At 45.5% G+C, this 23,122-nt stretch overlaps 1 protein-coding gene across 1 annotated transcript in view; it reads right to left on the bottom strand.

Moving 5' to 3' along the window:
* The window catches only part of SNX30 (sorting nexin family member 30), a 111,929-nt gene extending 99,896 nt beyond the window's left edge, over positions 1-12,033 (bottom strand). The window contains exon 1 of the mRNA XM_068552911.1: positions 11,598-12,033. Coding sequence (XP_068409012.1) covers positions 11,598-11,753 — 156 coding nt within the window. The 5' untranslated portion in view covers positions 11,754-12,033. The remainder of the gene's footprint in view (positions 1-11,597) is intronic.
* Positions 12,034-23,122: the final 11,089 nt, after the last annotated feature.

Genomic DNA, 23,122 nt, shown 5'->3' on the forward strand with positions numbered 1-23,122 from the left:
AATTGGACCCTCATCTTACACCATATACAAAAATTAACTCAAAATGGATTAAAGACCTAAGCCTAAGACCCAAAACTATAAAACTTCTAGAAGAAAACATAGGGAGAAAAGCTTCCTGACACTGGACTTGGCAGTGATTTCTTGGATATGACACTAAAAACACAGGCAACGAAAGCAAAAATAGACAAATGGGACTACATCAAACTTAAAAGCTTTCGTGCAAAGGACACAATCAAGAGAGTTAAAAGGTAAACTATGGAATGGGACAAAACATTTGCAAATCATATATCTGATAAGGGGTTAATATCCAGAATATAAAAAGAACTACAACTCAACAATAAAAAAATCAAATAATCTGATTTTAAAATGAGCAAAGGACTTGAATAGATATTTCTCCAAAGACGATATACAAATAGCCAACAAGCATATGAAAAGATGCTCAGCATCCCTAATCATCAGAGAAACGCAAATCAAAACCACAATGAGATATAACCTCATACCCATTAGGATGGCCACTATCAAAAGAATAGAAAATAACAAGCATTGGTGAAGAGGCAGAGAAATTGGAATCCTTGTGCGCTGTTGGTGCGACTGTAAAATGGTGCAGTCACTGAAGAAAACAGTATGGAAGTTCCTCAAAAATTTAAAAATAGAATTACCATATGGTCCAGTTTTTATATATAAACATTTGGGTATATATGTCCAAAAAAATTGAAAACAGGATCTCGGAGAGATATTTGCACATCCATGTCCACTGCAGCATTAGTCACAATAGCCAAGAGGTAGAAGCAACCTAAATGTCCATCAATTGATAACTGATTTAAAAAAAAGTGGTATATACATACAATGGAATATTTTTCAGTTTTAAAAAAGAATATCCTGGGACTTCCCTGGTGGCGCACTGGTTGAGAATCTGCCTGCCGATGCAGGGGACACGGGTTCGATCCCAGTCCAGGAAGATCCCACGTGTCGCAGACCAACTAAGCCCGTGCTCCACAACTACTGAGCCTGCGCTTGAGAGCCCACGAGCCACAACTATTGAAGCCTGCGTGCCTAGAGCCTGTGCTCTGCAACAAGAGAAGCCACCGCAATGAGAAGCCTGCGCACCGCAACAAAGAGTGGCCCCCGCTCGCCACAACTAGAGAAAGCCCGCACGCAGCAATGAAAACCCAACACAGCCAAAAATAAATTAATTTTTTACAAAAAGTTAGGATAAGTGCAAGGAGCCAGACACAAAAGGTCACATATTCTATGATTCCATTTTTATGAAATATCCAGAATAGACAAATTCATAGACAGCAAAAGCAGATTAGTGATTGCCAGGGGCTGGGAGTGGGGAAAACGGAGCGTCTCCTAATGAGTATGAAGTGTCTTTTTGGGTTGACAAAAACCCTCTGGAATTAGATAATGGTGGCAGTTGTACAATCTTGTGAATATACTAAAAGTCACTACATTGTATGTTTTTAAAAGGTGGATTTTATGGTATGTGCGTATGGTATTGCTTAAAGTAGTGTAAGATTCCTATTGTTTTCTAACAAGACTCCTGACCAGTACACCCCTGAATCCAGGAGGTCAAAGCCCCTGTGAAACTGCCTCCCCTCACCCTCCACACCTGCAAACTGACACTGCCAAGCTTTGGCACAGGCTGGGTCTTCTGCTCTAGTTACTCCTCCTGCCTCTGTCCATTTGGGAAATATCTACTTCTTCACTCTCCGGCTCAAATATCATCTCCTCTGGAAAAGCCACCACCCTCCTGAGCAGGGTCACTCCTTGCCCCACTCCCTACATGTTATCTCCATAATAACCGTGCAGATGTCATGGGTGTCCACCTATCCCCTCTCACTGGCCAGTTCAGTGCCCACTGGCCTGACTTCCAACCGCCAGCACCCGCACTTCTTGGCCCGACTGCTCCCCCGGCTGCTCAACCTGCTTCGCCCACCCATGGGGTAGGCTGGAAAGTGCTTGGGAATTAATGCCCAAACACCCCATCTGTGGGGCGCTCAACCAATGACTGACAAGGGCTGCTGTTTGAAGACCCCAGGTCCCTCACTGGGGTGGGGATGACCGAGGTACGTGTTCTGTACAGGCTCCCAGAGGTCCCAGTTATTGCTTCTAAGGTAATAACAACACCTAGCATTTTCATAGTACTTACCGTGTGCCCGACACTATTCTAAACACTCATTTAAGGGACTTCCCTGGTGGTCCAGGGGCTAAGACTCCATGCTCCCAACGCAGGGGGCCCAGGTCCGATCCCTGGTCAGGGAACTAGATCCTGCATGCCGCAACTGAAAGATCCCACACATGGCAACGAAGATCCCATGTGCCGCAACTAAGACCCGGCGCAGCCAAATAAATAAATAAACATAAAAAAAAAACAACACTCATTTAATCTTCAGAACACCACTGCGAAATAATCCAAAATTTAACTAGGGAGACACTGAGGCGTTACAAGGTTAAGAAACTTGCCCAAGTCCTCAGAACTAGTAAATACATCTAGCATTTTTAATATTCTTTTGCAACCATCTGGATATATGTCTCTCTTCTGCACTGGACGATGACCCTCTCAAGAGAGAGTACTTTTTTTTATCTTTCTCAACGTCCCCAGCATCCAGCACAGAGCCAGGCATGCAGCAGATACTCAAGAGATTCAAGTTTTGGAAAGTGCCTGCACTCTGCCACCCAAACATGCCGTGTGCTTTTCCCGCCTCTGTGCCTTTTCTCAAACAGGACCCCTGAAACACCTTTTCTGCGTGTGCCTCTTGCCCTTGTCTCCTCCTACCCCCAACACACACACACACACACACACACACACACAGAGACAATAATTCCTGATCCCTGCTCTGTGGCAGCCAAAATGAGGAATTCTGCGGGGCAAGGCAAACAGGAGAGAGCATATGACCCCCTCTAGAATCTAGTAAACAAACCCAATTGCTCATACATGAACTACTGCACCTTTGCCAAGCTGTTATTTATGTACTTATTTTGAGAGACTCTCATCTGCCTTCTTCCCCGTAACCTCCACTAACCCCCAACTCTCCCCTGTCCTAAAGACCTTCCCTCAACCCTGCTTTTTCCCCAAGCTACCACCCTTCTTACTACAAACTGCTACGACCTCCCGCCTTCCATTTGATTGCTAATATTCACTTCGTTTAAATTCTGACCTCAACCTCTACATCTTCCACTCCCATCTCTCTTTGGATCTGCTGGGGTTACACATTTATATAATACAGAAGAGCTGCCCAGAGGCAGCATGTGTGCTAAGCCTTGAAGTCTGAGTGGGCTTTCAACGGCAGGATTCAGACAAACTCTGACCCAGCCGCTGACTTCACACTGATGACTGATGCATTCTAGTCATCTTTACACTTGCTCACACTTGCTTCCCAATCTGTGTTCCCCCTCTCAGTGAGGGCACCAGTCGGCACCAGTCTCCTAGACTAGAAAACCAGTCATCCCCACTGTACCAAAACTAGTCATCTTTACATGTTCTATTCTTTGTTCTTCCAGGCAACAACTCCAACCTAAATCAAACTGACACATTTCTAACTTACCTCTTTCACTGCCAGTCTCTCCCCGTCCCAAGCACTGATCACACATTCCCCTGCTCAAAAACCCTGTACGGCTGGCTCCTGCCTAAGAATAAAAGCTAACCTCCACATCAGAGCATTCGGGGCAGTCACAGCCTCCTCCTGCTGTGTCTTCCCACCTCCTCTCTCACTAATCCCCACCTCTAGACTCTCCAAACCCACTCCCAACACATGACCCGACCCAGTGCAACCCCAGCAGGCACAAGTCTTTTCCGTCTCAGGAGCTCTGCTCAAGCTGCTCCCCTGGCCCATGACGCCTTCCCAACCCGGCACCTGAAAGCCTCCTCAAACTTCAAGGACCTGGTGAAAACACACCTCTGCCACCAAAGCTGATCTGCAGATAATACACTCTGAGAGTGGGGCTGACCAATAGGAATTAAGCACCCTCCTCTTAACGATCCCGAAGTGAAACTTAATTTTCACTTAACATTTTAAGGTCGACGTATTGATCTTTTTTTTTTTAAGTTTCAAGTGACATATCAAATCAAATTGAATAGTATAAACAAAAGGGCATTCATGACCTCCTGTAACCAGGATGCCTGCGGAGCAGTGCCAGCTTCAGGCACAGCTGGCACAGGTGGATCTGGGATTCAAGTGATCTTCAGGGCCTGTCCCCCTCTTTTTCTCCAGCTCCACATTCCTCTCTGGTTTCATTCTTAAGCAGGCACTCTCCACATCACAAGAAACAAAGGCTCACAATCTAACAAAAAGAGAGGTTCTTTCCCCCAGCAGCCATCTGAGCAAATCTCTGTTTGGCTATTTGACTCTGCTAGGGTCACATGCCCACCAAGGAAGCTATTTGGGCCAATGGATGATACAGATGAAAGACCAAAAGCAGGAGGAGGAGAGAAGCCAGGGTGTTTCTCCCCTACCCCAACCCCTCCTCTCTGGTTCAGATAGCATCCCTGGCCTTAGCTGCTTCCTCTCCAGGGCTCCCTCCCCCTGTGGTCCCTGCTCTTGTTGAGCAGCCCTGCCATGGTCTAGTTCCCACAGAAGCTCCTGGATTCTTCTAATCTCACCTCCTCCCACTGACCACCCCCCCAGCCCTGAGGGTGACTGCAGTTTCCTGCTATCGCTACTCTCTGGGTTACGTCCCTGTCCTCTGCTTGACTTCACATGTTTCCCAGCACCTATGTAGCTAATTCCCTGTATTAAGTCTCTCAGGTTTGAAAAACCTACAGTGGTTTTTATTTCCTGACCAGACCACAACCGATACTGAAATTGACAAAGAATAGGCAAAAATGTACAAAGAAAATGTGGGGAGGTCAGTGTCAGGGAATAACCACCACCACCACCTCACAGTTATTAAAGGCTCACTATGCATCAGGAACTACTCTAAGTATGAACGCAATGGATCTTCATATCAACCCTGTGATGCAGGTACTTCTGTTACACCCTTTTCACAGAGGAGGAAACCGAGGCTCAGAGAGGTTAAATAATTTACTGTCACAAAGATTGTAAGTAGTGGAGCTGGGATTCAAATCCAGACAACCTGGCTCCAGAGTGCACGCTCTAAAACACAAATCCCAGTGAGGAGAGTTTCAAGCAGCGGGTTACTCAACAGGATCAAGTGCTACCTACCAAGAGGTCAGGGAAGACAAGGATGTGAAGCGGCTACTGGATTTAGCAATAAGGAAGTCACGAGGGACCTTGAGTAGTAAAGGCAGAAACCAGACAGCAGTAGGCTGAGAAGTAAGCCAGAGGTTAGGAAGTAGAGACAAGAGGAGCAAACCTTTCTTTCAAAAGGTGAAGAAGAGTCAGAAAATAGGGCATGAGATGGAGAAGGAAGCATCACAACAGTTTTCTTTACTTGGTTTGTTTTAGAAATGAGAGCAACTTGAGCATGTTGAAACATTAATGGGAATGCAGAAACAGACCCACAGACATAGAAAACAAACTTATGGTTACCAAAGGGGAAAGGGGAAAGGGGAAAGGGGCAGGGGGAGGGATAAATTAGGTTGGGATCGAAATACACACTAGTATATATATAAAGTGGATAACCAATAAGGACCTACTGTATAGCACAAGTGACTATACTCAGTATTTTGTACTAACTTACAAGGGAAAAGAATCTGAAATATTTATATATATCATATATATATCAGGTGTACAGCAAAATGATTCAGTTTTATACTGATATATACATATATAACTGAATCACTTTGCTGTACACCTGAAACTGACACATTGTTAATCAACTACACTTCAATTTAAAAATTTAAAAAAAATTTTTTTGATGGGAATGAGCCAGTTGATAGAGAGTCTGAAGACACAGGAGTGACAGCAGGGTCTCTAAGAGGCCAGAGGGGGCGGGCCATATACTCCAGGATCAGCCTTAGCAACCAAGGGCAAAGAAAGGGCAGCCACAGATTCTGAACATTTTGAGTTTGGTGAAAGGAAGTTCTTTTACAGTGGCTTCTATTTTCTCTAAGGTAGAAAGTGAGGCCATCAGCAGAACAGGAGGGTGGAGTAGGGGGGTGGAAGGTGTGAGGAGCAGAGAAAAGCTTCAGATCAGCTACAGTACAGAATGGGAGCCTCTGAGGAAAGAAAGGATGGCCCATGGGACCTCCCTGGCAGTCCAGTGGTTAAGACTCTGCACTTCTAATGCAGGGGGCACGGGCAACTGGTCGGGGAACTAGGATCCCACATAAAAAAAAAAAAAGAAAGAAAGGATGGCTCAGCACCACTGAGGCCCCGACTGTGCTTGGAAGCTGTGAGGTTACACTGGCAGCCACTCTCAAGGTACCTCCGCACCTGAGGTGCAGGCAAAAGACAGGAACAAATGGAATGACCCAAGTTGGATGTAAAAGAAGGAGAGCAAGGGAACTGCGTAAAGGACAGTGGCAGGAGCAACTGACAAGTTAAGCTGTGGAATCTAAAGGAGGCAGGTGAATACAAGGGGTCAGGGTACAGGTGTCGGCAGTTCTCACTGACTGGGAGGAGGGCACGGCAAGATAAGAGCTATGTAGTGGCATTATTTCAGGGCAGGAACAGTTGTAGGTATTATAATGCAGGGATGTGGCCGGGGGAGAGGGCAACTGAACTGGAAAAAAGGGGAAGGTGACTAGATAAAAGGTCAAGAAACTGATAGTTTTAGAGATCTGGACAGAGTCCCCTGAAGTAAAGGCATGATTTGAGAAGACAGTTAGTTGGGGGGTTTCAAGATTTTAATGAACAAGAGAAACAGGGAAGTTACAAAGTGACAGCAAAGAAGGCAGTGGAAGGTCTGTAATGGACATCTGTGAAACAACAGATGTTCGTCCAACATTCATTCGTTCCTCCTCCTTCTAGGAGGAGCATCCTGACTTTGCTTTGGAAACCACCTCCCTCCTCCCCAGGCACAGAGAGGGCTTCCAAAATACTAGCAAGAGCCTACGCCTTAACTTTATGTCTGTGTTCATTTTAATTATTCTTTAAACTGTATAGGTACATTTTATTAATACAGATGCATTTCTATACTTCACGTATTTATATTTCACAGTTAAAACATACACACAAAAACTTCCCTTCTCCACCCTCCAAAGATAAGGACCTGGTCCAGGCCTTGGGCAGTCAGAGTTACAAAGACTGGCTTCAGCACCTGACCCAATTTAGGGCCAGGAGACACTAGCCCAGAGCTTTTGCTGGAATTATCAAGAAAGAGGTGCTCTCTTTCTGCTGGAGTTGCAAAGCTATATCCCTTCACCGGCTTGAGAACAGAGCTAACACAGAAAGGAGAAAGCAGAGCCAAGAGATGAAAAGTGACAGACTCCCAACATCATTTGAATACCTAGTTCCAGCCATTCCGGAAACCAAAATACCTGGGGCTTTTCAAATAAGCCAATAGATTTTTTTCTTTTCTTCAGCCAGGTTGCATTTGGTTTATGTCCTTTTGACGGAAAAGAAACCTAATTCAGTGGAATAGTCTAATAACGGATTCTCAACTCAACAGCCTGTGTGATCCTTTCAACACATAAATCAAATCACACCCTCCTTCTGCTCAAGTCCCTGCAATGGCACTCAAAATAAAGGCCAAAGTTCCCAGAGTGGCCTACTGGGCCCTAGACCATCTGGCCCCCTCCCTCTCTGCCCTTGGCCAAGGACTCCCCATTGCTCACTCTGCCCCAACCACACTGGCTTCTAGGGCAGTCCCCGTCACACCGCGCAGGAGCTGCCAGGCCTCTGCTTTGGCCATTTCTTCCACCGGGACACTCCTCCAGACATCCACTCGCCAACTGCCTCGCCTCCTTCAAGTCTTTGCTCAAATCTCAAGTTCTCAGTAGGGTCTAACTGAAGCCGCCTCCCTTCAGCCAGTGATCCTGAACACTCTCTTTCCCCCCCCACTTTTTCTTCCTTTCACAGCATTTATTACATAAAATAGTACGTACTCACTAAAATATACCCAATGAGGGCAGGGGTTTTCAACTGGTGGATTTGAGTTCCTAAAACAGTGCCTGGCTCATAGGAGGCCCTCAAATATTTGCTGAGTGAGCAAATACAATGACATGAGCCTCAAAGGGGCAGCACTTGATTGTTAAAAGGCAGTGGAGAGGACTTCCCTGGTGGTGCAGTGGTTCAGAATCCGCCTGCCAATGCAGGGGACACGGGTTTGAGCCCTGGTCTGGGAAGATCCCACATGCTGCAGAGTAACTAAGCCCATGCACCACAACTACTGAGCCTGCGCTCTAGAGCCCGCGAGCCACAACTACTGAGCCCACGTGCCACAACTACTGAAGCCTGTGCGCCTAGAGCCCATGCTCCGCAACAAGAGAAGCCACCGCAATGAGAAGCACGCGCACCACAATGAAGAGTAGCCCCCGCTCGCCACAAATAGAGAAAGCCCGCACGCAGCAACAAAGACCCAACATGGCCAAAAAAAAAAAAAAAAAAAAAAAAAAAAAAAGGCAGGAGAGAGAAAGGACACTACGGACCCGCATCTCCTGAACCTGAAATAAGTGGAGTGTAAGAGGAAAAGACACCTCCATTTTGAAAACTTCAGGGGAAGCAGTGACTTAAGGGGGCAGGAAGTAGGTGAAAGAGTTCAGTGAAGAGACTGAGGATGTGGGTAGAGGTGTTAACCACAGGTGGGGCTGGAGAGGGCTTGGTGTTAAGTTTTGGGAGGTACACAGGAGTTAGAGGCTGAGTCAGGGGAGAAGCAAGCCCAAAGTGGTTTGCAGGTGAAAGTAAAAAACACAGAAAGGGCCAAGTGGTGTATTTACATTTCAGGTGGAGATGAAAGATACAGGGCTAGAAGGCCTGGGGAGTTTAGCCAGCATCAAAAGAATTCCTAGCAACCCTTGGTAAATAGAAAAGATTCTTCCCTTCACACCATTGTTTGAATGATTTTCAATTTTGTGGATGAAGAGGCCATCACATTTGGTCTTTTCCTCCTTCCCAGAACCCCAGAGGCCACTGAGAAGTGTCTGCTGGACTGAGACAAAAGGCTTTCCTGTTCATGGCACCTCAGCAATTCCCCTCTGCATAATATAATAACCCTGCACTACGAGCAGCCTGTCAAACCCTCATTCTCCAGACCCAGAACTGACTCTGAATCAGGCATCCAGGATCACAACCCCAAGGTCCATTATAAAAGGCAAGAAGACACAGGCTTCTTTTCAAAGACAGACCATAGCACTCAACGCTCCTACCTCCCCTCTGGTGAACCCCACACTTCCTGAGCAAGAGAAAGCAGAGCAAAGGGAAGGCTTCCTTCCACTGGTCCTGATTCACCTCCGTTGCTTGGTAGCTTCTCTCTGCAGAAATTTCTCCAGAGTTACGAGAACATATGTGTATGCCAAGATTCAAGGAAAATGTTACTCCCAGTCAGAGGAAGAAATTATACTGCTCTCTAAGGAAAAGTGGCTAACTATAAATCAGGCCTTTGGGAGTGATGTCATTTTGATGCTCCTCGCAGCTCTAAGGAGACTTATTAAATATTCAATAATTAATAAAAATGCCTTCAAGACCATCTCTCTCATGGAACTGTCCCTGTAAAGGAAGCCAGAAGTAATTAGACTTAGGCTTGACTTCCTGTCCACCAACTAGATCTCAGGGATACAGGGCATTTGTCCTCCCAGTACTTAGTAGCAAAATGCCCACACTTCTGCATCAGGTGTCCTCCAAGAATGGATCATTAAGCAGATATTTAAAAGAGCCACCTGTAGCAGGCAGCTTCCAAGATGCCCCGATGATTCCCGCTTCCTGGTATTCATACCTTCTTCCCAGGTTGTACCAGTGATGGCCAGCGTGACCAATAGAATACGGCAGAGATATGTCGCTTCCGAGACTAGATTACACAGGACTGTGGTTTGAGTCTTGGGATCTCTCCATCTCTTGGATCACTTGCTCTGGGTGAAACAAGTTGCCACATCAAGCAGCCCTATGGCGAGGAACTAAGGCCTGCCAAGAGCCAAGAGAGTGAGCTTGGAAGAGGACCTACCCCCAATCCAGTCTTCAGTGACTGCAGCCCTAGTCGAAGTTTGAATGCAAGCTCATGATAGACGTGAGTCAGAACCACCCAGATTTAAGCTGCGCAGATTTCTGGCCCACAGACACTATTTTCAGATGCTAAATGTTGCAGTAATTGGTTACACAGCGATATATAATTAATTCACTATCCTACACAGACCTGAGAAAAAAATCGTAAGTTTAACCTCAATTCCTATCCTACATGCACATAGGACCAAGTTCTCTGTCCATAAGAAAGCAAATTATTCATTCAACAATTACTTATTGAGTGTCAAATATGGGCAAGGTATTTCCAAGCGACTCCAGCCTTCATATAGTCTATAATCTTCTATAAAATAAAGAGAAATACTTACAAAGACACACACACACACACACACACACATCCAGCTGCTCAATCCAGCTGCTCAATCCATTGGTTTCATTAGCTTTTTTAAGTTTACTTGCTACTAATGCTTTGCCTCCTCCCCCCCCCCCACCTTGCCCCACTCTTTGCTTTCACAAACCCTCTTGGGAAGGTACATCAAGTCCCACTTCCTGGTTAATTTGACTGCTCAGTGCACTCACACTCATTTTTACTGTACCACATGCCCTCCCATCTAAGGGGGAAAGAAATTTGGGTCCCCTGATTCCATTCAGTATTGGGACAAGGAGGCGTTCACTTAGTATTTTACTAAGAGGAGACAATCCTGATCACAGGTGTGGAGAACAATTCTAATTTCTGCAATTAGTGACTAAGGGGCAACAGCAGAGCTGATACAATCACAGCTCACGTTCTGACAACAGCTGAAGTGGCAAGGGGGGAAAGGGAGATGCCGCCCCTAACCCCTCACTGTCTCTCAAAGCAGCAGGAGGGTGATACGCTGCCCTAAGAAAATCAGGAGCCTCCCTCTACGCAAAAACGGTCAAAGGGCGACCTTTCTCCCCTTCAGCCACAAAACCAGCCTCTGCCAAACCTAAACAGCGTGGGAGACAGTCAGAGGTAAATGGAGCCCCAGACAGAAAACCCCCGGGGCACTCTCCTCCCGCTGCCGGCTGGGGTCAGAGTCAGGTGACTCCTCAGGGCACAAAGCAAACCTAAACAAAGATCACTGACCCCATGACAGACGGGGGTAAGAAGCCTCTGGCAGTAGGACCACGGAAAACCATTAACTCTTGCTTCTTTACAGTCGCAGCAAACTGGAGGAGCTACAAGTGACTCGGCAGCTCAGCCTTCAGAGATACATCTGGAGGAACGGGGACCCCATCCCAGGACACAGGCTCTGAGCACTGCACACACGCCTCCAGCCACAACGGGCAGGCGGGACCCCTCCCGATCAGCTGTCACTGGCCTCGCGACCAGTCACAGCCGGGCAAGCCCGTTCCCTCTGGCCGCTCCCCCAGAGGCTGCGACCCCGCGGGGGCGGTAAGGAGGAGATGCTTTTTCCCAAGGCTCTGGGGCGAGGGCACGCCTGTCCCCCGGAAAGGGGCGCCAGGGTGGGCGCGGCCCGGTGCCCAGCGGGGCTCCAGATCCCTCATCCCCCTCGGGAGCGAAACGAGCCTCCCAGTCCCCAGCCCCGCGTGCCCCACCTTGTCGCCGAAGCTGCGGGCCGTCAGCAGGTCCGGGCTGGGCGTGCTGTCGCCGCCCACGGCCTCCTCGCTGCTGGAGCCGGCCAGCGGGTGCGGCATGTCGCGCAGGGAGTGGGGCCCAGTGGACGGCAGGGCCTTGGGGGGCCCGCCCGACATGGCGCGCACGGCTCGGGACGCGCCGCCGCCGCTTCCTACTGCAGCCCGCCGCCGCGGGCTCCCCCAGAGCCCGGGCCGAGGCCCCGCTCGGCCGCGGCTCGGTCGGAGGCCCAGCACCAGCCGGGCTGGGAGCCACCGCCACCGCCACCCGCCGGCTCGCGTCTGCCCGCGCCGGGCTGCGCTGGGCTGGGCCAGACTGCTCCGCTCCTCTCCGCTGCGCGCCGGAGCCCACGGCGGACCCGCTCGCACCTTAACCAGGGCGCCCAGCCCGCCCCGCCACGCCGCCCAGACCGCTCGCCGCCCCGCCCCCGCGGCGCCCGGCAGCCCCCGGAGGAGGCGGGGGCGGGGAGAGCGGGGGAGGGGGAGGGGGGGATGCGGGCAGCTCCGCCCTCTCCCGCCGTCCCGCAGGAAGTGCGCCCTGGGCCCTCCGCCGCTGTCCACCGAGAGTCCAAGCTCGCCTCCTGGCCCGTTGGGGGCTGCGCGCAGACCCCGGAGCTAATGTTTAACGGAAATCAGAGGTGGAAAAAGACGTTGGAGGATCCTGTTCCATTCCACCCGCGTTTACTGCTGCGCCCAGGGGCAGCCACGCTTGGGGTTGGGGGCTTTAGGACACGCACGTGAGTCGGGATCTTCTGGCCTCTGAAATAACCCAGGATAGGAGGAATTATGACACATTTTATAAGAATGGCGTAAAAGGTTATGAGGCTCCCAGGAGATAGAGACATCAGGCGGGGAACCTAGAAGGAAATTCAAAGACGCAGTGTGGAGTTTCTTCAAATGCACGCTGAGATCCCATGCCATCTTGCTTCTGCAGTTCACCGGGTTTATGTAAGGTTAAACCTCAGAAGAGTGGGCATCAGTAAATAAAGAGGGAGTGCTACACATGATCTATGACTCTTAAACTCACACCTTGACCAAACTGCCATTTGAAAGAATCGTGAGGTTCCCGTTTTTATTTTTCATGCTTCTGTGCTTCCTTTCCAGGTCTTTGGCTGGGCTGCATTCTGAGCTTTATTTGCTAGCAGAATGGAGATAGTCAAGGCGTTACTTGGCTGTTTGAGGGTGGAAGTTCACCTCTTTTTTCCACCTTACCTGGCTTCACAGCTTCTGTGCTCAGGGCCAAGTCAGTAGAGGCCATCAGCCCATGTAAGAACAAGTTGATACTAGAAGAGTAATGGGGAGGAGGCCCGCTGTAAGGGAGCACATTTTCCCGATCTATTCCCAAACTCTTTAGGTTCGTCCAGTGTTACCTGACTAATCTTGAAGTCGGGATTCACTGTGGTCTCCACCACCCTTTTCTTCTAAAGAAACAAGTGATACTTCAGCAAGAGGAGAATGCCGAGAGTTGAAGCTGACCCAAAATATCGTCCAGGGATTCACTGAGCTTCACACACCTTCCCTTATTTCCCCTGGTCTAAGTCATCTGGCCTCAGTCCTCAAGTTATCTTTTCTCTCCCCCACGTGGGTCTGCCTTGGTTGAGGAAAATAGAACTCAGAGGACACTGGGAACAATTTTTTAAATGCTGCATCTACCTCACAGGAATGCCAGTGTCCGGTCCTCTTGGAGTTGAGTAAAATTAATACTTTTATATTCAAGGGCTGCTTACAACTACAACAGACCCTATTATCTGTTCTTCTGATTAAAACAAATAGCATGAATATAACTAGAAATGAGTGTTCTATAGATGTATAACATAGGTATTTTTTTATTGAATGATGTTGTTTATTTTAACAGCCAGGCCACCTTCCCACAATCGAGATCTCATTTTATTAAGACTCCACACAGCTTTCTCCTCAAGATGCCAGGGAAGAGTGAAAAGAGAGCCACATTTGAATTCCTGATTGCTAACTATAAGTGGGTGATCATGAGCAAGTTACCTAACCTAAACGAACCTGCTTCCTGACCCAAAAAGAAGGACAGAGAGCAGGTAATAATATTTACCTTACTTGGTGGTTGTGAGAATGAAACAGCCTTCGGTATGTAATATTCCCAGCCAAATGCTGCCATGGAATAGATGCTCCCTGAATGTTAATTCCCTTCCTTTCCCTCTCTCTCATGCTTTCTCTACTATTCTTATGAAATGATAATCATAAAGTTTTCATAAATAAACATGCTCTCTCCAAACTCCTCTATTTGCTCATTTTGGGTCAGAGTATCATTTTTCTATGCTCCCACCGTTTAAAACACAAAAACAAAACAGAGTTCCTGAAAGGCCATATGAAACAGTTTATTTTCCAGTTTCCTCGTTGGTCAATGGCATGGGGCCACAATGATCCAGTGGGTAGTCATCAAAACTAAAGAAAGTGGATTTCTATGGAAAACATTTTGGGATAAAGTTTCCACCAGTCAAATTTAGCCCAGGACTGCCTATTCATATTCACCATTTCCTGTTGTATTTCAGTGTTCCTTGTGGTGGGAAATTGTCACTGAAACAGAGCAAGTGTCCCAGACTATGTGACTGTGCTTTTTCTAAAAGTTTTCAAAGCAAGACGGTGGTGAGGAGGAAACGTGAAGTTTCTGTATCAGAGCAAAAGGTTGTAGTGTTTATTGGAATGTATGGAGGGAAGCTTGGGTTTCTAGGGCTCAGCTCTGAGGAAAATGCACTGAATGTGTGTGCATGGGGTACGGGGAGATGCCACCAAAACCCAGGAACACAGCATGGGCCCTTCCCCCACCTCCCAACCCCTCATTCCTGTCCACAAGGAACCTTAGGCACTTAGGCTGGAAACTTTCAGAAGACAGGGCCTTGGGCCCCAGAATTCAGTAAGTATGCCAAGCCAGAGTCCCGAAACCGCATAGCAAGTCTATCAGGGCTTTACATGAGACCCAGACCTTAAAAACAAAGCAGAGTCACAATGAAGCATTCTTTCTTTCTCTCTCCTGGTACAGCATGTGTCTAGGCCTTATTCATGTTTGTGTTAGCTGCTTATCCTCTTCTGGTTTTTAATACAATCATAGCTTTATTTTATGTGGCATCCCAAACCCTGCCTCAAAATAACACCACCACTTCTGAAGTGGACGGCTGATGAGGACAAAGGAGGTTTTCAAAGAGCATTCAGAGTGACATGTAGAAGGCCACAGAGGGCTGCCTCAAACAAGAGGGGCAACTGAGAAGGCACTATCGCCAACAGAGGCAAAATTGTATGCACAGTTTAATTCAGCCAGTGATGTTCCAGGAAAAAGCAAAAGCCAGCAGTTCCACTTGAGGCCAGGATCTGAGGAGTTTTGCAAACAAGAAATTAGAATTTGCCCCAGAACCGGCAGAGAGGCTTGTGGGTAAGTGATAGGATCATTTTACCTTTCCGGGTAGAAGCTCCTCCCCTGAAAGCATAGAGGCCCTCTAAGGCGGGGAATGCAATACAGATCATGGAGTCGGTGCCTAAGAACCACCTGTGTGCTTGTTAAAATGCAAATTTCTAGGCCCACCTAAGAGATGCTGATTCAGGGATGGGAATCTGGAATCTGCATTTTCTTAAACAACGTCCTAGCTGATGCTCATGATGATTCTGGTCTACAGACTATAAGAAATACTGTTCTCCACTCTATGACATAAATCACAGCAAGATCCTTTTTGACCCAGCTCCTAGAGAAATGGAAGTAAAAACAAAAATAAACAAATGGGACCTAATGAAACTTAAAAGCTTTTGCACAGCAAAGGAAACCATAAACAAGACAAAAAGACAACCCTCAGAATGGGAGAAAATGTTTGCAAATGAAGCAACTGACAAAGGATTAATCTCCAAAATTTACAAGCAGCTCATGCAGCTCAATATCAAAAAAACAAACAACCCAATCCAAAAATGGGCAGAAGACCTAAATAGACATTTCTCCAAAGAAGATATATAGATTGCCAACAAACACATGAAAGAATGTTCAACATCATTAATCATTAGAGAAATGCAAATCAAAACTACAGTGCGATATCTCACACCGATCAGAATGGCCATCATCAAAAAATCTACAAACAATAAATGCTGGAGAGGGTGGGGAGAAAAGGGAACCCTCTTGCACTGTTGGTGGGAATGTAAATTGATACAGCCACTATGGAGAACAGCGCGGAGGTTCCTTAAAAAACTAAAAATAGAACTACCATACGACCCAGCAATCCCACTACTGGGCATATACCCTGAGAAAACCATAATTCAAAAAGAGTCATGTACCACAATGTTCATTGCAGCTCTATTTACAATAGCCAGGACATGGAAGCAACCTAAGTGTCCGTCGACAGACGAATGGATAAAGAAGATGTGGCACATATATACAATGGAATATTAGCCATAAAAAGAAACGAAATTGAGTTATTTGTAGTGAGGTGGATGGACCTAGAGTCTGTCATACAGAGTGAAGTAAGTCAGAAAGAGAAAAACAAATATCATATGCTAACACATATATATAGAATCTAAAAAAAAAAATTGAAGAACCTAGGGGCAAGACGGGAATAAAGACGCAGACCTACTTACTAGAGAATGGACTTGAGGACACGGGGAGGGGAAAGGGTAAGCTGGGACGAAGTGAGAGAGTAGCACTGACTTATATACACTACCAAATGTAAAATAGATAGCTAGTGGGAAGCAGTCGTATAGCACAGGGAGATCAGCTCGGTGCTTTGTGACCAGCCAGAAGGGTGGGATAGGGAGGGTGGGAGGGAGACGAAAGAGGGAGGAGATATGGGGATATATGTATATGTATAACTGATGCACTTTGTTATAAAGCAGAAACTAACACACCATTGTAAAGCAATTATACTGCAAAAAAAATGTTAAAAAAGAAGGACTAAACAAACCTTAAAAAAAAAAAAAGAAATACTGTTCTCATAGCTCCACCCATTTCTCTAAATCATAAATTGACATGCCCCTTATTGTCAATAGCACTTTTAAGTTCTTACTTTGGAAAATTTTCCTGTTTGCTGAAAAGTTGCTTAGATAGGCAGATTTCTCTTACAAAATTCTATTACCGGGTCCTTTTGCCCTAAACTTTTAGTGTTATTTTTATTGAGCAGTTACCAGGTGCTTAAAATTTGGAAGAAGATCTCAGATGAACTAAACTATCTGTTGACAGATTCATGTCATAGGTCTGGCTGTAAAGAGCCTCACAGTGGAGTAGATATTTTCCAAAGCCCCGCAAACTTCTTTGGCTGGCCCTGCAGGCTCCTAGGAGCTGGGCCTCACCTGGCCACAGAAATATAATTTACTGCCAGCACAGAGGGCTACCTGTTAACCTGGCTTTCTTCACAAGCCGGCTCTGGAGTGTGTGGCTGTGTGTATACTCCTTTGTGGTCATTATCCATTACAGAGTTTGGGCTGGAGAAGGTATTGAGCTGACAAGTACTGGAAGCCTTGGCACTGAGTCTTATTAGTGAATCTTTGAATAGGATGGAAAGCCTGTTTATTGGCTGTGTGCCCCATGAACGTGTTTGATTCCATCACTAGGAATGATCTTTAAAGGCATCTAGAAGATGAACATTCAGACATCATATGACCCAACAGTTCCCACTCCCAGAACATAACAGAAATGCATATGTATATTCGTCAAAAGATGGATTCAAGAATCTCCACAGTCGGCTTCCATGGTGGTGCAGTGGTTAAGAATCTGCCTGCCAATGCAGGGGACATTGGGTTGGAGCCCTGGTCCAGGAAGATCCCATATGCCGCAGAGCAACTAAGCCCGTGCACCACAACTACTGAGCCTGTGCTCTATAGCCCATGAGCCACAACTACTGGGCCCATGTGCCACAACTACTGAAGCCCATGTGCCTAGAGCCTGTGCTCCACAACACGAGAAGCCACCGCAATGAGAAGCCCACACACCACAACGAAAAGTAGCCCCTGCTCGCCAAGACTAGAGAAAGCCTGCATGCAGCAATGAAGACCCAACACAGCCAAAAATAAATGAAATAAATTAAAAAAAAAAATCTCCACAGCAGCAGAGATTTATAGTAACCAAAACTAGAAAAAACTCACATGACTGTCAACAGTGGTGTAGTCACACAATGGAACATTATACCGCAAGAAGAATGAAGAAACAACGTGCTGGGGAGTTCCCTGGTGAGCCAGTGGTTAGGATTCCGGGTTTTCACAGCCGTGGCCCAGGTGCATTCCCTGGCTGGGGAACTGATATCCCACAAGCTGCGTGTTGCCGCCAAAAAAAAAAAAAAGAAACCAAAACGTGGTGAATGAATTACACAAACGTAGCGTTGAGTGAAAAAAGCTAGATACGACGAAAGAATGCCTCCCGCTGATTCCATTTGCATAAAATTCAAAAACAGGCAAAACTGATGTATTGAGCTACAAGCTGACTAATGTTACCTTTGTGGGCGTTTCTGGGTTACTGATAATATTCTGTTTCTTAATGTGGGGCTGGTTCTTTGTAAAAATTCAGCAAGCAGTACATTTCTGCTCTGTGAGCCTTTATGTGATACTTCAACAAGAAGTTTACGTACATAAGGCATCTAGTCTGCGACCCTCACTTCATAAGTGAGGAAGCTGAGGCCCAGCTGTGTTAAGTAACTTGCTTGAGGTCGGCCAGTTAGTTCTAATGCTTGTGCTCCCTCCCACCTGGATGCGTGCTGATGCAATGTGGGTTTGGGGAACGCAGGTTTGGGGGAAGCCAAAAGGTAAAGAAGTGAGGAAATAAGAGGGAGAGAAAGATGTGTGAGCAACTGTTAGTTGCCACCACTCCTTTGCCCCTCATGACTGCTAGTTGTCCTGTCTCTCTTCCTCCCTCTCCCTTCAAATGCAGCCTTGAGAGGCCCTGATGCCTGGAGCTGCTACAGCCATCTTGTGGCCACAAGCGAGACATTCCCAACTCCCTGAGTATAGCTGAGCGCATAAATGGAATGTGACCATGTCACTGATGGCATCATTGAGCCACTGCACCTGACTCCAGACTTCTTAAATAAAAAATACACATCCCTATGGTCTCAGGCACTTTAATGGGGATCTCTGTTAACATGCAGCTGAACTCATCCTTAGGGATTCAGAAGATGAGGAATACAAGCAGGCAAAAGAAAGTCTAAGAAGAGAGTGCCCCTTTGTGGGAAGCAATGTTCCCAGCAGTGGCGGCATCCTTCAATAACGTGCATTCTCAGAAGGGGCAAGGTGAAAACTGGTACTTGGGGTGGAGGTGAGGGGAGCAAAAAGGTCTTAGATATTATAATGGCTGTCTGCAAAGTTCAGCCCCACCCAACAAAATCTGATTCCTTAGTATTTAATTTTTCTTGTTAGGGAAAATTTAAACCTAATTAACCTTTCCCACGTAGGAGCAGTAATATTGGGAAAGAAGAAAAAAAGGGTGGAGAAACATTCCTCTCTAAAGATGCTGGAAAACTCTAAAACCAAAGAGGAGCAGAGTTCCTGAGCCTTCCCAAAGCCTCTGAATTCCACCAGCTCTTCCCAGATCCTTGCCACTGTGGTAGCTCCGGGCAGCCCTGCTCTGCCCAGCCCCTCCTGTGCTTTGTAAATGGGGTGCTAAATGATCATGCAGGCCCACAGACTCATCCTCATTATACAGAGGTAGTGAGGCCACACGGGCACGAGGCCTTGTCTTTCTGTATAACTGGTGGGCAGGGTAGCAAGATGGTGCTGGGGGCACAGCAAGAAAGTTCTACTCAGTACCCAGATTATAGGTGCAGGTGAGGTGACTTGCTAAAGACAGGGCTTCTGCCCACCCCAGCTAGATAAGGCCCTTCATTGTGCTGGCATTTCGGGATTCTGTGATTGGCACAGCAGGAGGCTTGGTTTTCCCTGCGCCCCACTCGGGTCTTCCTGCGATGTGGCTGGCAGAACACCATTCCCACACTCATGAAGAAAACGGGAGATACCTGAAGCGGCACTCACCACACAGCCATTAATCTGATTCTCTCGGCTTGCTGGAATAGCAGACTTTGAGCTGGGGCCCGTACATGGACGCTTCTAGAAGTCTTATCTGTAGGAATGTTCATTTTCTCCAAAATCAAACCTAGTCCTCTGTGAGACTTCTTAAACCACCCTGTCCTGCAATAGAATGGGGTTCGTTCAGCTCCCAGTTTCTAGTGCAGATGGTGTATCTTGGCTCCTCCACGTTCACAACCTTGTAGAGTCTTCCAAATTAACTCATTCAACAGCTTCTTGTTATCAAGGCAGATCTAAGTTCCCTCTAGGAAAAGCCACACACTTAGTCACTCAGGATAGGATCTTTGGAGGTTATTGATGATACAAGGAAAGTAATTTAACACAAATGAGAGCAGAGTTCTAGCCTCACCTTGACCACTGGATTTCAGTACAGCCTCAGAATTAAGGTCTGCTTTGCTGACTTCAGTCCATCCATCAGCAACACTACTGCCCAGAACCCCCTGGAGTGCTGGTACCCGGGTACATGGCCAGGGATCAGGAAACTTAAGGGGACACCAGAAACTAAATCATGTCACTACTCCCTTAAAAATGATCCTGAGACGCATCTTGGGGGTTAGGGTTCGGGGGGCCTGTTGTCACTGTAAACCATGCGCTTTCTGGGATGGGGTGCATGGAGTGTGGCCAGGACATCCAGAATCGACTGTTCTAGAAGGCTTCTCTCAGCTGACTGTGGGAATTTGGACAGGGAAATGACTTCTGAAAAACTCCTTTCTAACCCACGCACATAATTTGTTCAAATTAAGCACTAGAGATACCAACTCCGTTGCTGAAGGCAGGATGCTTTCTTGGCCTTAGATATACTCCCTCAGGAAGGATGTGGCTAGCAAAAATATTTCCCCCTCCACTTTAATTTAAACTTTTTATTTTAGAATACTTTTTAGATTTATGGAAAAGTTGCAAACATAGTACAGAGAATTCTCACATACCCCTTACCCAAAGTATCCTTTTGTTAACATCTTATATCATTATGGTACATTTGTCACAACTAAGGAGTTCAACGTTGGTACATTACTATTAACTGTACGCTTTATTGTATTTCACTAGTTTTCTCCTGGTGTTCTTTTTCTGTTACAGAATCCCATCCAGAATACCCACAATACATCTTATAGTCATATCTCTCAGCCTCCACTATTTTGTGGCAGTTTCTCAGACTTTCTTTATATATAATGACCTTGAAAGGTTTGAAAAGTATTGATTGGGCATTTTATAGAATGCCCTTCATTTGGGTTTGTCTGGTATTTTTCTCATGGTCACACTGGGGTTATGGGTTTGGGGGAGGAAGATCACAGAGGTAAAGTGCCCTTCTCATCATATCGTATCAAGGCTACATAGTATCAACATGACTTGTCACTGATAATGTTAACTTTGATCACCTGGTCCAGGTGCTCTTTGCCAGGTTTCTTCACTGTTGTTACTCCTCCCCTGGCACCCCCTCCTCTCATACTGTAGTCTTTGGAAGCCTGTTGCTAAGGGCAGTTTGGCTCCTTTTTGACCATTGCTTTTAGGATCCCATTTTCAACTCTTTATTTGAAAGAGAAAGCCCTGTGGTCAAGGCAGGTATCAAAAGCACCCCGTGAGCGGGCATGATGTGCCCTGCAGTAATCACTTGTGGCCTGATTGGGACCCTGCCTTTTAAGAATGCTCCTCCTCCTTGCTCCTAGCCCTCAAGGGTTTACCTCCCCCAAGTCTGTTGAAAGAGAAACTTCTCTCTCATTAGGTACAGTAATTTTGTCCTGAAATCTAGTCACGAAGTGGGGGTCTACTTGATTAGTAGCTAGGAAAGGATTAAGAAGTAAAACATTCCAGATGACTTAAAGATATAAATGTAAAAATAAAATGTTAGCAGTATATTTAAATAACCTTGTAGAAAATGGAGACCTTCAGCCACACTGGAAACTGGAAACCTAAAGTTGTAAAAGAGAAGATAGAGATATTTGACTATAAGAAAATTTAGGAAATTTGATATTAAAAATACTATATATCAAAAGCAAATTGTGATGGGAAATTGGGGGTGATAACAAAAGGATACAGGATTTCTTTGGGGGGTCATGAAGTATTTTAAAGTTGATTGTGAAGATGGTTGCACAACTCTGTGAATATGGTAAAAATCATTGAATTGTACACTTTAAGTAGGTGAATTGATGGATATGTTAATTAGTTGATTGCACACATTAAATATATATAATTTTTATCTGTCTATTATATCTCAATAAAGCTGGGAAATATTTTTAAAAAACAAACAGATAAATAAAGGCATGAATTTTATGGCATGTGAATTTGATCTCAATAAAACTGTTACCAAAAAAAGACAAATGATATTCCAGAGAAAATTATTTAGAACGCAAATGACCCTCTAGGCGTTGATAAATCCTTGATACATAGGGCTCCTACGTATTAATGACACAAACAATCAAAAAATGGACAAAAGGACATGAATAGTCAAATCAAAGAAGAGGAAATACAAATGGCCAATGTAGTATAAAAAAATGTTCAATCTCACTAGAGATCTATGAAATGTGAACAAAAGCAAAAAGATGCAATCTTTGCTCAACCTACTGGCAAACATTTCAAGATCAATAAATTATAATCAGGTGAAGATCATGTTTTACATGGCCTGAAATTTAAACAATTTAGGGGGCCCTTTTCAAGAAAAAGAATTCAAAATTTCAAATACAAAATTTTGTACAAAGGTGAATATTTATTTAGGATGATAATGTAAAACACCACAATTATAAGTTTTACAAAACTGATAAATATCCCAAGCCTCACAAAAAATTTTTTAATTATTTATTTTCTCCCTGACAAACCTCTACAATATTATTTTCCATAGTCTTTGGATGCAAGTTCTTTAATACCTTCTTCTATAATATTTTATAATATTTTCTATAGAGACAGTAGAAAGATAACAAAGTCTTCTAGAATGGTTGATTGAAATTTGCTTTAAAAAATTTTTTTAATTGAAGTATAGTTGATTTACAATGTTGTGTTAGTTTCAGGTATACAGCAAAATGATTCAGTTATATATATATATATATATATATATATATTCTCTTTCAGATTCTTTTCCATTATAGGTTATTATAAGACATTGAATATAGCTCCCTGTGCTATACAGTAGGTCCTTGTTGTTTATCTATTTTATATATAGTAATGTGTATATTTTAATCCCAAACTCCTAATTTATCCCTCCCCCCCCGAAATTTGCTTTTTTATTATTGATAGTTTAAAATGTTTCTTGCAGCTTCACATTTGTTGTTGGTAACGTGCTAAGATCCAATCTGATACATTAGCAGGCATAAAATATGTGGCTTACAGAAGTGACAGTGAGCCTCATAAATACATCCCGTTAAACTCAAATAGATGCACCCCCAACTCAACTTTCAAAAATGCCTGCAGACACTCTAAGGTCATCCAACCCAAGGGGAAGTGTGAGTGGAGCAGAAAGGCACAACTGTCTTAACTTTTTGCCAATAAAATAA

Source organism: Eschrichtius robustus, chromosome 10 (assembly GCF_028021215.1).
Source record: "Eschrichtius robustus isolate mEscRob2 chromosome 10, mEscRob2.pri, whole genome shotgun sequence".
NCBI lineage: Eukaryota > Metazoa > Chordata > Mammalia > Artiodactyla > Eschrichtiidae > Eschrichtius > Eschrichtius robustus.